Here is an 11717-nt window from a genome sequence, read left to right on the forward strand (position 1 = left end):
CCGAGAACCCTTCGGCTTTTTCAACAACCCCCTTAATACGTACAAGATCGTTTCATTTTTCTGCATCGACTGTCTCTTCCTTCAAATACTAAATAATGTCCATATCGTTTCTCATATTCCTATGACGTTGGAAATACATACATATATCCTTTTTTTTTCGGGCAATAAAATGAAAAAATAAAACAATGAAGAGAAGAGGACCCAAGAGTAAAGCGTTGTTTTTTTTTTTTTTAACGAAAGATCATCAACGATATATTACGATTTCAATTTTTCATGTTTTTCTTTTCTTTTCTTTTTTCTTTCTTTTTTTTTCTACAAAAAAGAGTTGTCATAAAGCTAAACTGTATTATAACGAACGAAAGTAATGAAGAAGCATTAAAATTATTAATGAAACGTACGAAATCTGCGTCTACGCGTATTAATTCGTCAACCGATTCACGAACACGCATCTACGAATAGAAAATAACTCTATGATAGTTGAAGGATTAGCAACGCATTTATAAATGTAATTCGTCGGAATGTAATTCGTCGGAACGTGAAAATACGTAACAGGTATTTTCAAAAAAAAAAAAAAAAGACAGAAAAAAAGAACAAAAAGAGAAAAAAAGCACACGCGCGCAAAAGAAGAAAAAAAAAGAAAGAAGACAAAAAAAGAAAAAGAAGATGAATGTGAAGGGGATTAGAATGGGGGATGGGGGTGGACTCCGAAACTTTTACCTTCCTCCCCACTGTCCCACATCCCCATAAAGGGCTCGTAATTTTGCAAAAATATTGTCCATGTGTTTTGACTTGCAACATCAAATTCGCAAACGATGGCAGATTGCGTGCTGACAAATGAGCGCGTTACAAGGGACGGGTGGTTGCGATGCATCGGGAAGACATATGGCTCTATAAAAAAAAAAAAGAACCCAAAAAAAAGGAAAAAAAGAGAGAGAGAGAGAGAGAATGGCAGAGAGAGAGAGAGAGAGAGAGAGAGATGATACCGAGAGATGATACAGAAGAGGTATAACTGCAGTATAACAATCCAGTCGATCCGATATTAATGGAGACCAAACACCAAAAGCACATTCTGCGTCCCCGGAGGAGAATATGTACACATTGGTACACCATTATGTCCCCGTTATAATGTGCGACTCGCGCACACCCCTCCTCTCCTTCTCCCTTTTCTCTAACCGACGAAATGATCTACGAGCTTGCCAACGTCCGTACCCTATGTGATACGTATATATATATATATATATATATATATATATATGTACGTACGTACGTAGATAGTACGTATTAATACAGAATCTGTTTTGAAAATTTTCTTTCATACGCACTCTCGTTTACTCGTTCGTTCATTCATTTCGTTCCTCTTATTGTATAGGTTAAGTTGTCAATAACGTAATATTATTTACGTTGTTGTATATAAATAATTATTTCGAACCTTGAAACATAAGACAATCTTTCGATCTCTCTCTCTCTCTCTCTCTCTCTCTATATATATATATATATATATATATATATATATATATATACATACATACGTTATTATTTACTTACACGTTATTAATGAAAAATGAAAAAATACGAGATATTTACGAGATAAGAAGTATGAATACTTTCGAACGAAAATGATATTAAATAATTTATAGTACGAAAATATAATTGTCTATAATTATTGACGATTGAGATTATATGCATGTATGTATGTACGTGTGTACAATAATTAAAGGATATCTCCTCCCTCGATAAGATAATAATCGTATTGCCGATTAGAAAAGTGTACGTAATGGCGTCCTGATCAAGAAAGACAGAAGCAGAGAGACAGAGAGAGAGAGAGAGAGAAAGAGGGAAGGAGAGAAAGAGAGAGAGAGAGAGAGTAATTCGAGCGATCCTAAGCGGGCAAACAATAAAATTGGATTTAGCTATCCCTCCTGATAATGTCGTTTTCCGGCGTGTGACCAGAGAAGGGTGGGTGAGTTTTCGGAAGGTGCCGGACAACCGTCACGATTAACGAAAGAGGAGGAGAACGAGGAAGAGAAAGAGGAGGTGGAAGTGGAGAAGGAATAGGAATACTAGGAGGAGTGTATAGTAAAGGACGCCAAGATCAAAGACGGAACAGCTCTGGGGGCGATCCCGTACTTTCCTTGTGACATATTAACTCGAAATTGACGTCGACAGGCGACGAGCGAACGCTCGTAACTTTGATCATTTCACCTGCCGTAGAGTTTCTCCTACTTACTTCCTAGCAACGTTTTACAAGGAATATACGTAAATGTAAAGTATTTTTCATTCTATCTTTCTTACTTGTAAAACCTTTATCTTTTTCTTTCTTTCTTTTTTTCTTTCTTTCTCTCGAACAGATAACCTAATTTTATTATATAACCTCGATAATTTATATTATATTTATCAATGAAATAATTTAATGCGTGTACTGACCTTACGATTCTTTTTCGAATAAAATATTATTATTCGTAGTATCAGCTTGCGCAGCTATTACAATTAATACAAAATAAAATGGATTATTAATGAAAACTTATCGAACACTCCTCGTAAACGAAATCACTAACCTTCAAAATCCTTAGCTTCGATTCTCCTTGGAAACACTAAAATGCTAAAGAAATCACACGCGTTATTAGAATTTAGTTACATCGATATTATACTGAACATAGACGGCAACGATGAAACTCTGTAGTAACATTTATTCCAATGTTGTATACTGCTGCCCCCTTCAATACGTTTTCGAAATATTATGAACTACGATCTTGTTCTTCTTTATCGACCTATATAAATGTAGTTACGTCGGCATAATATCGAGATGACCGTCGGAATGAATTTACACATTGATACTTCTTACATAGATCTATCCAGTAATAAATGCAACAGATCTAATGGTAAATAAAAAGAAATTATACGTAATAACAAATCGTTATTAATAGCTGACGTATATAAAATTAATTATATTTTAATTAATAATTTGTAAATGATATAAGAAGAAAAAAAATATAAAAGAAATAATTGTTTCCGCCCGGGATCGAACCGGGGACCTTCCGCGTGTTAGGCGGATGTGATAACCACTACACCACGGAAACTACCCTTAAAATCTTTTCTTATTGAACTATGATTGTTAAAATTATTTTTTTCCTTTATCAAATAAAAGAAAACTTTTAATAAAATTTATTTCCACGTTACATAAAAGCATTCGAATGAAAATCTTAACATTTCAACTATTCGGAAAACTGTTTTTCGTTGAATGGATAAATAAAAAAACGAAAAAGTTTGTTTCCGCCCGGGATCGAACCGGGGACCTTCCGCGTGTTAGGCGGATGTGATAACCACTACACCACGGAAACTACCCTTAAAATTTTTTGTTATTTAATTAAAATTGTTAAAATTATTTGCTTCTTTTATTAAATAAAAAAAATTTTTCATAAAATTTATTTCCACGTTACAAAAATCTTTCGAATAAAAATCTTAACATTTCAACTATTCGGAAAATTGTATTTTGTTGAAATAAAAAAATAAAAAAAAAAATTGTTTCCGCCCGGGATCGAACCGGGGACCTTCCGCGTGTTAGGCGGATGTGATAACCACTACACCACGGAAACTACCCTTGGGATTTTTTATTATTAAGTATAATAGTTAAAATTATTTGCTTTTTTTATTAAATAAAAAAAATTTTTCATGAAACTTTTTTCTATGTTACAAAAACCTTTCGAATAAAAATCTTAACATTTCAACTATTCGAAAAATTATATTTTGTTGAAATAAAAAAATAAAAAAAAAAAAACTGTTTCCGCCCGGGATCGAACCGGGGACCTTCCGCGTGTTAGGCGGATGTGATAACCACTACACCACGGAAACGCTTGAAAACATTCTGACATAGTATGTATTTCATCCAATATATAATTAAATTTATTTAAAAAATAAATAAAATAATGTATTGTTATTTAATCCGTTTAAAAATTAATTCTATCAAACTCCATGCGTTTAAAGATATAAGCTCTAATAATACTATAATATAAGCAATTAATTATAAGTGTTATAATATTTTTAATTAATAAAAAAATAATTATTTTTTATTTAATTATTTTCGGTTCATGATCATCGTTGAAACATTTTATTCAAATAATTCCTGATCAGCTTTTTTTATTTTCTCTGAGAGACTTTAATTGGGACTTTTTTATTGAATCTTTTTCTTTCAAAAGTATAAAATTGAGTGATTGATTTAAATTGATCTTTAAGATGCATATCCTTTTTTATTAATTTTTCTTTTCCCTTTTAAACAAAACTTTTTAATGAGTTACGTTTCTTTATATATATACATTTTTTTTTTTTATCTTTAGTTATACGTATAAATTTAATCAAAAACAAAACATATAAAATTTATACGATCAATAAATACTTTTTTATTCTATCTTCAGAGAAATATATAGCGTATAATTTTTTATTCGCATTTATTATTATTACACATAACAATTTCTATTGTACACTAATCTAACGATTGTTAGATTACGCTCAAGGGGATATAATCTATATATGAGTTTATACATCGATAGGATAAGCGCATGGTGATGACACTGTTCCTCTATTGTGCTTGTAGTTCATATTTTGGCCATACCTATCGCTGAAGTCATACACGTTTATGTAGTGAATGATAGTGAAGAACAACCCTAACAATACCGTTTACTGATTTAAAAGACAAAAGTAGTCTTCATTGATCTAATAGTATGTTCGTGATAGCGCGTATTAACGTATAACTGTTTTGTTTTTATATTGATTCATTCAATAAGACAGAGCAAAGAGAGATATTAAATTTTAATTATTATTGTTAAATATTGCATAAGTCAGTAAATAATTGTAATTAATTTGTCATTGGAAAAAAAGGAAAAAAGAAAAGAAAAAGAAAAGAAATTAATCTCAATTAATTTCGCAATATTGATACGTATTCCGTTCAACGATAACATTCCTGATTTGTATACATCATTAATATCTTTAGATAATCGCAATATCGTATAGTTTATTTCTTGTGTTTCAATTGTTCTATATATCGAAGATGCGAGTTTTTATTAATTTATTAGGTAGAGAAATGTACTTGTTCCATAAAGGAATCAACAATTTTGGTAAGAAAATAAATATTGTAAATTTGTGATATTTAAAAATAAGATATGACTAACTGATGGCACACCTTTTAACGTCATAACCATTTCAGGAATGAAATTGAGAAAATTTCATGAAAGTTGTTTAGTATATTCCTTTAAACAAGATATTATTTCTAACAATGGTACTACAAATGTTCTAACTAAAGAGCAGGCCAATATATTAGCAGAAAAATTAACTCCAGAAGAACGAAATATTTTAATGACTGTTTTGAACAAATATAAATCTATGGATGATAAAGCTTCATACGAAGGTAATTATTAAATATAAGAAAGGCATTAAAAATCCAATTTATATTTTTTCTTTAGCTCAATTAGCGGGTATTCGTTGGAGAAGTAAACTTGGAAGGCCTACAAAATTGCCTACTCTAGGTGACGTCGATCCTACTGGTAGTTACTGTCCTCTACCCGAAAATTGGCTTCTTCATAAGTCTGGTAGGAATATTGAAACATTCTTTTGAAAACAATTTACAAACATACTTTTATTACTTTATATAATTCTATCGACAAATATCAACAAACGATTCTAGTCGGTATTTAATTTATAAATTCTATACAAAAATAGAGTTAAGAAAATTTATTATTGAAAATTTTATTTAATTCATGATTCTCATAAATAATATATGCAAATAGAATCATTTATTTTGCTTCTTTCTTTTTTTTTTCTTTTTAATATATCTTTCAATGTGAGAATTACTTATTTATTATTCTTTTTAATACTTAAAAAGCAATTGTATTTTTGCATTCTTTATGGATATTAATATGTAAGTTTATTTATTTTTATATATGTATAAGTTTTCTACTAAATTATTTATAATGATCTATTTTCTTATATTGTTCCATTTCAATATCTAAGATAATTTAGTATATTTTAATAAAAAATCTTCCACACATACAAGTCATACTAGTAACATTATCTTGCACATGTTACAAATCATATTCCTCTTTTATAGAAATGCATGACAACAAGATATAAACCTTGTAATATTATATTTATAAGTATTTTTATGTTAATTTTGCAGATTTTAGTGTATTAATGCTTAACTAATAAATAATTTGTTATAATATATATTCAATTGTATATAATCAATAAATAGGTTTTTGTTTTCAATTAACTAACTTTCTCTCAATATTAAGATATTATTTTTATATACATTCTATAAGATAAAATTTTTTATTTTTATAATGGTAATACTTTTGTAATGCAAAATATGCTATTTAAAAACAGTATGTAATTTCATTGTATTTTTCTATACATAGAAATTCATCCAGTTGAACAATGTATGTTAACTTTAATAAATTATCACTTTTTAAACTTATGTGTACTTGATTGATAATATTAAGCATGTCAATTGTTTTTTTTACATTTCTTAACAATTACTAAATTGTAATTAATAATGCTTTACCCTTATTATTACCATTATTATTATTATTATTATTATATTATTATTATTATTATTATTATCATTATTATTATTATTATTATTATTATTGCTATTGTTAATATCATAAATTTTATAAAGTAATACTATTAATAAACACAACACATAACAAATCTTTCCTTAATATACTATATGAAGTTCTTCATATTACAAATTGTTGTGCATTATAAAATTTACATTGTTCTTTTTCAAATTACAGTTGAAAATGATGCAAGACCGAGTAATAGAGTTCTTCTAAAAGGTATGTAATATAATAAATTTACTGTAATTATACTATCTTAATGACTATAAAATGATATAATATAAATGTAGTAATGAAAATCTATCTATACATACCATGAACAGAAATTTAGAATAAGATTTACAATAAGAAGAGATTAGATAAGAAGAGATTAAAATAATAATATAAACAAATTTTCCAGTTGCATTTATAAATAGTATTCCATTCATTGCCTTTGGTTTTCTCGACAACGCCATCATGATAGTTGCTGTATGTATTATATTAACATTATATATTTTTCCAATCTGTAACTTAGAACTTTCAGGGTGACTACATTGAAATGTTTCTGAGCAACAAGTTTCCTATCTCAACTATGGCAGCTGCAGCTTTAGGAAATACTGTATCTGATATAATAGGAATTGGATCTACAAATTGGGTAGAAAGTTTAGTAGAAAAGGTAGGAATTAAAAGACCATATTTAAGCAATGCACAATCAAAATTACGAAGGACAAGGATGGCTGTAAATTTGGTAAGTCTTGAATTTAAATTATTTTAAAATTGTGTTATATTCTACATTATTAGTATATTTAACTCTTATGATTTAGGGTAGAGTGGTTGGAATTACGATAGGATGTCTAATTGGAATGATAACAATACCAGCTGTAGACTTTTTCTGTGATAGATAAACAAATTTATTCTACAATGTATTTATTACTGCATTTTCGACCACATGGAAAAATATTTATAAAACTATCAGCACATTTTAACGATAAAAAACAATTTTACGAATTTTAATCGATATACGTTTAAACTATATTTATAAATATCACAAATGTCAATTCCGTATCTTAACATTCTACCTGGTGTTACAATGGATTATATATTAAATATTTGCAATAATTATTATTATTGGACTTTCAATTTTTATAATAATTTTTTCTGATAAATATATATATATATAATTCTTTTTTTTTTTATATAATTTTCATAAAATCTATAAGTAAATTATCTAAACTTTATCTGCAGTTTAAGTAGAAAAAAATTTTTTTTCTCATAAATGTTTACAGAAAATATATGTGACATTGCTTGTCAGAAAAGAAATTTCTAAACCAAAAATTCCTAATACAAGTCTTTTTCATTGTAAAATTAATTCCGTAGAAGAATTAGTATCAAGTATGAATTTACTTATAGTAGAAAATGGATTATAATCTGTAAAGTGTAAATGGTTCATTGTTTGCGATTTCAAATATGTATCGTCAGGAAACCAAGTATTCATAGAATGTATCCAACATTTCCAAGATATGCTTACTACTTCATTTTTTTCACATGTTTTATAAGATTTTGTAGCATGTATAAAATCCATTGTTGTAAATATATCAGGTATCTCAATATCTTGATTTATCCTTTCTTTCTCTATCTCTGTATCTATGCTTATATTTGTTATATTTTCAGTATTTCTCAATATCGTTGAACCAAGTTGTGTACCAGGCAAATGACTCGTAACTATAGCAGATCCCAAAATAGTGACTACTCCAATAGCATATGCTACTAAACATACAGATGATATATTTATAAATTCATAAACAAGAGCTAGCAGTTGAACAGAATCCATGAGACAGCTCAATTCTGTATAAGAAAACCAGCCACGTTTTTGAGCTTCTTTATAAGCAATATCCTTTTCTAGTTTTTGTAATCTTTTCCAAAAATCTTGATTTTGAACATATATAGACCAATCCTATTAAAGATAAATAAATGGATAAAAATTTTATTCTATTTTAAATATGTGCACTACAAAATAATATTATGTCTATTTACAATAGCATTTAAAAATTCCTTCTCCAATTGATTTATCTGCAATATGGTTAAATCGCTTGATAAGGCCCATTCTGTATTAAAAACTTGATCTTCTTCTCCATCGTCGTTTAAGAATTTAGTAGCTACCATCTATATAAAAATAAAATAATCTTTGTATAATATAAGAAATTTATACATAATATCCATTATATATATATATATATATATATATATATATATATATATATAAAAACAAACAAAACAAAACATACTAAAGAAACAAGAAACAGTTTAGAAGGTGCTACTTGTTGAAGATATTCTGGATTGCAATCTTTTAATTTTTCTAAGTATAATAATGCTAAGATCAAAGAACACGGAGAAACGCAGGCATTTCTAGAAATTTTACTTGCTTCTTCCACATCTAATCGTTCTAACGTATGATTCACCCCAGTAAAAAGTTCTGCTGCCATTTCTACGAACATAAATTTTTTTTATTTAAAAATATGTAAATTTTTGTTCGTAAAATGTTATAATTTGTTTCTTTTACAAAAAGAAAAAGAAATTGTTAATGGCATATAAAATAAAAATAATAAAATTAAAATCAAATGAGCTTACAAATTTGAAGGTATTTAAAGAATATATATTACTAACCAGTAACTGGAAAACTGAGACAATCGGTCATTGGAAATTCGAAATAATACAATGACTTTGTAATTCGATTCAAAAATTCATTATGATCATTTGTGCCCTAGAAAAATAAAACTTCAATCTATAAACAATGATAAAATTAAATGGGAGAGAATAAAAATTTCTTTACCTTTAATTTCGAAGGAATTGACGTTTCTTTAGAATAATTTTTCGTCATATTGAATAATGATTATTACTTTCGAATATTATTATTTTATAAGAGCTAATTAAAAATCTCTCGAAATATGTGAATGACCTAACATATGAAACAAAGCGAATAATAGATATATTATTCCGTTATGTTATGACAACTATGACTTTAACCATAGAATTTATACATTATGGAAGGGGCTGTATGTATCTATTCTAACCTATTTAAGCCTTTATATGTATGCATATGTATACGTATATTTTATCACATATATACATATATATATATATACATATATATATATATATAAGAAATTTATTAGAAAATTTAAAACACACACACATTCATGTTCGAAGATGCGTAATATACTTGAGATCATACGTATAAAAAACTTATCATATTTACTTATATGATTGTTATAATCTATTGCTAACTTGCTCTATCGATAAAGTAGAACGTTTCATGATAACTTAAGAACATATGACAGAAGCCAAAAATTTTCATTCGTATTATATCTGATTAATGCGCGTTACATATATAGTTACAGCTTAAAGTTTTAAGCAAGCTATATTAATAACAGATTTGCTTGTGTTGATATATATTTTTACGTTCTTTTACAAAATTTATATTTTATACGAAAATATTTTACTTATATTAACAATATTTTATATATATATATATATATAATATATATATATATATATATGTACATATATTTAATTTTATTATATAGAATTACAAATACGATTGCTGACGAATTGTATTTTTATTTCATGAACGACATTAAAAAAAAAAATACACATATTGAAACTATAAAGAATCCTTTCATCATTTTTTTCTTTCTCAATGACTTCGTGATTAAATACTATTATTAACAAATAGCCTTCAGAAAGCTTAATGCATTAAAAATAATGAAAACTTTTCAACGAAAATGTAAGACGATAAAGAGAATAAAAGATACTAAAAAAAAAATCTTAGGAAAAAGAATAATTAGCTTTTAAATTGCATTATTCTTCTATATAATAAAATTAAAATATTATATACATATATATTTTATATATGAATTTTTTCGAACATATTGTATATTGTAATTATTGCGCTAGAAATTTCATAAATATTTCTTTCACGAAATTAATTAATTTGATCGACACCTGGTATAATAAAAAAGAAATTGAAATTAACAGACTTATCAACAATTTTTGCTACGCATCATACAATGCAATATAATACAGTCGAAACGATCAAAAGTGATCCGTCACTAACAAGAAAATGTCTGACCTTAGGTACACAGAACATCATGGCTTCTTCTCTGCTAACTTTTCATTGGCTACTTGCCTTTCGTTGATATCTTCATACTTATATATTTTTATTTAAAATTCTATAAAATAACACCTGATATAACAATGATGATTCTATGATAACATCGATAGCAAACTTGATAACGACAAAGTATCAACACAAAGGAAAGGAAAAGGAAATAATACTTTAAGACTGTTCATTACTCCTGGTTTTATAATGGTTTACGCCGATAATGAAAACAGGCGTAATTCTTGACCGATTATGACGACCAAAGGATATTTTAAAGATGAAGGTTTAATCTAGCACTCTGTTTTTTTGAATTGTAAAAAAAGCTTTATTTTCTTTGAAAAAAATCATATTAAAAAATGGTATTCCTTCGAGAATAATTCATTTGGAAATATAAAGCTTTCGTAAAAATTCGAAAAAACGGAATTTTAGATCAAACCATCGTCTTTAAGATGAGATCTTGTTCATCAAAATCGGTCAAGAATCATGACCGTTCTCTTTGTTAACCTAAATGTTGTTTTCGACGTTTTTCACAAAGAAAAACTTTCGTATAGTGGCGCCTCTCGATATCTGCGACGAAAAAGAGAAGCTCGTATCCCCCACTACTGATTTTCATATACACGCTTGAATGGTATATGTTTTGTTTCCATGAAGTAGACGATTGCCTACTTGTTTGGAGTGTAAACTGATGATGCTCAGATTTTCTAAACCATTTTAAACGCAAAGAAATGCGTTTCACGATGCTCAGACGAAAAAGTTAAGATAACTCACTCGGCTATTTTTATGAATCTTGTACAGATGATTTTAAGGTAAAAATACGAAAATACCTGTCCAATCGTTCATATCAATAGATCTACATTTTTTAAATATTGTTAAATTTTTGAGAAATCTATAGTTTATTTTTACATTTTATAAACTAGAAATATAGAGATTCGATAAACACATTGGCAAATATGTGTAGCATATTGGCAAAT

The 11717-nt window shown here is 27.5% G+C and overlaps 3 protein-coding genes and 4 non-coding genes across 10 annotated transcripts in view; 1 reads left to right on the forward strand and 6 right to left on the reverse strand.

The window, feature by feature from the left end:
- Positions 1–2674, reverse strand: part of LOC118451310 (cilia- and flagella-associated protein 276) — a 15124-nt gene extending 12450 nt beyond the window's left edge. Inside the window, exons 1-2 of one of the 2 annotated variants that reach the window (XM_035887734.2) lie at positions 2556–2674; positions 2425–2478 (exon numbers count right to left, since the gene is read on the reverse strand). The gene's annotated coding sequence lies outside the window, so the exon portion shown is untranslated. The remainder of the gene's footprint in view (positions 1–2424; positions 2479–2555) is intronic. The other variant, XM_035887735.2, reaches the window with a different exon arrangement.
- Positions 2675–3004: 330 nt separating this feature from the next.
- On the reverse strand, positions 3005–3077 carry TRNAV-AAC (transfer RNA valine (anticodon AAC)). Its single transcript has one exon. It is a non-coding gene; the product is annotated as a tRNA-Val (tRNA).
- Positions 3078–3265: 188 nt separating this feature from the next.
- On the reverse strand, positions 3266–3338 carry TRNAV-AAC (transfer RNA valine (anticodon AAC)). The gene has a single exon. It is a non-coding gene; the product is annotated as a tRNA-Val (tRNA).
- A 182-nt stretch (positions 3339–3520) lies between these two features.
- On the reverse strand, positions 3521–3593 carry TRNAV-AAC (transfer RNA valine (anticodon AAC)). The gene has a single exon. It is a non-coding gene; the product is annotated as a tRNA-Val (tRNA).
- Positions 3594–3776: 183 nt separating this feature from the next.
- On the reverse strand, positions 3777–3849 carry TRNAV-AAC (transfer RNA valine (anticodon AAC)). The gene has a single exon. It is a non-coding gene; the product is annotated as a tRNA-Val (tRNA).
- Positions 3850–4575: 726 nt separating this feature from the next.
- On the forward strand, positions 4576–7669 carry LOC118451309 (uncharacterized). The gene is made up of 7 exons (XM_035887732.2): positions 4576–5108; positions 5198–5398; positions 5454–5579; positions 6786–6827; positions 7009–7076; positions 7132–7335; positions 7412–7669. The coding sequence occupies exons 1-7, from the start codon at positions 5042–5044 to the stop codon at positions 7490–7492; spliced, it is 789 nt and encodes a 262-aa protein (XP_035743625.1). The 5' UTR covers positions 4576–5041; the 3' UTR covers positions 7493–7669.
- A 116-nt stretch (positions 7670–7785) lies between these two features.
- On the reverse strand, positions 7786–10887 carry LOC118451306 (protein CNPPD1). Of its 3 annotated transcripts, none has more exons than XM_035887719.2 (6): positions 10717–10880; positions 9418–9543; positions 9252–9348; positions 8873–9072; positions 8622–8750; positions 7786–8541 (listed from the first exon to the last, which is right to left on the reverse strand). In XM_035887719.2, the coding sequence occupies exons 2-6, from the start codon at positions 9463–9465 to the stop codon at positions 7942–7944; spliced, it is 1074 nt and encodes a 357-aa protein (XP_035743612.2). In that variant the 5' UTR covers positions 9466–9543; positions 10717–10880; the 3' UTR covers positions 7786–7941. The 3 variants fall into 3 exon arrangements, with proteins under 3 accessions (XP_035743612.2, XP_085515013.1, XP_085515014.1); XM_085658887.1 differs by having other exon boundaries at positions 10625–10719; XM_085658888.1 differs by lacking the exon at positions 9418–9543 and having other exon boundaries at positions 10717–10887.
- Positions 10888–11717: the final 830 nt, after the last annotated feature.

The sequence above is a fragment of the Vespa mandarinia genome, chromosome 8 (genome assembly GCF_050613455.1).
Source record: "Vespa mandarinia isolate Hongniang chromosome 8, ASM5061345v1, whole genome shotgun sequence".
Classification (NCBI taxonomy): domain Eukaryota; kingdom Metazoa; phylum Arthropoda; class Insecta; order Hymenoptera; family Vespidae; genus Vespa; species Vespa mandarinia.

Bases quoted from the DNA above. Each gene is read 5' to 3' on its own strand.
- LOC118451309 (XM_035887732.2), top strand. From the start codon at position 5,042: ATGCGAGTTTTTATTAATTTATTAGGTAGAGAAATGTACTTGTTCCAT. The intron at 5,580-6,785 runs GTAGGAATATTG...TTCAAATTACAG, and splicing joins TTGGCTTCTTCATAAGTCTG to TTGAAAATGATGCAAGACCG. The intron at 6,828-7,008 runs GTATGTAATATA...CAAATTTTCCAG, and splicing joins TAATAGAGTTCTTCTAAAAG to TTGCATTTATAAATAGTATT.
- LOC118451306 (XM_035887719.2), bottom strand. From the start codon at position 9,465: ATGACGAAAAATTATTCTAAAGAAACGTCAATTCCTTCGAAATTAAAG. The intron at 9,349-9,417 runs GTAAAGAAATTT...TTATTTTTCTAG, and splicing joins CAATTCCTTCGAAATTAAAG to GGCACAAATGATCATAATGA. The intron at 8,542-8,621 runs GTAAATAGACAT...TATCTTTAATAG, and splicing joins AGGAATTTTTAAATGCTATT to GATTGGTCTATATATGTTCA.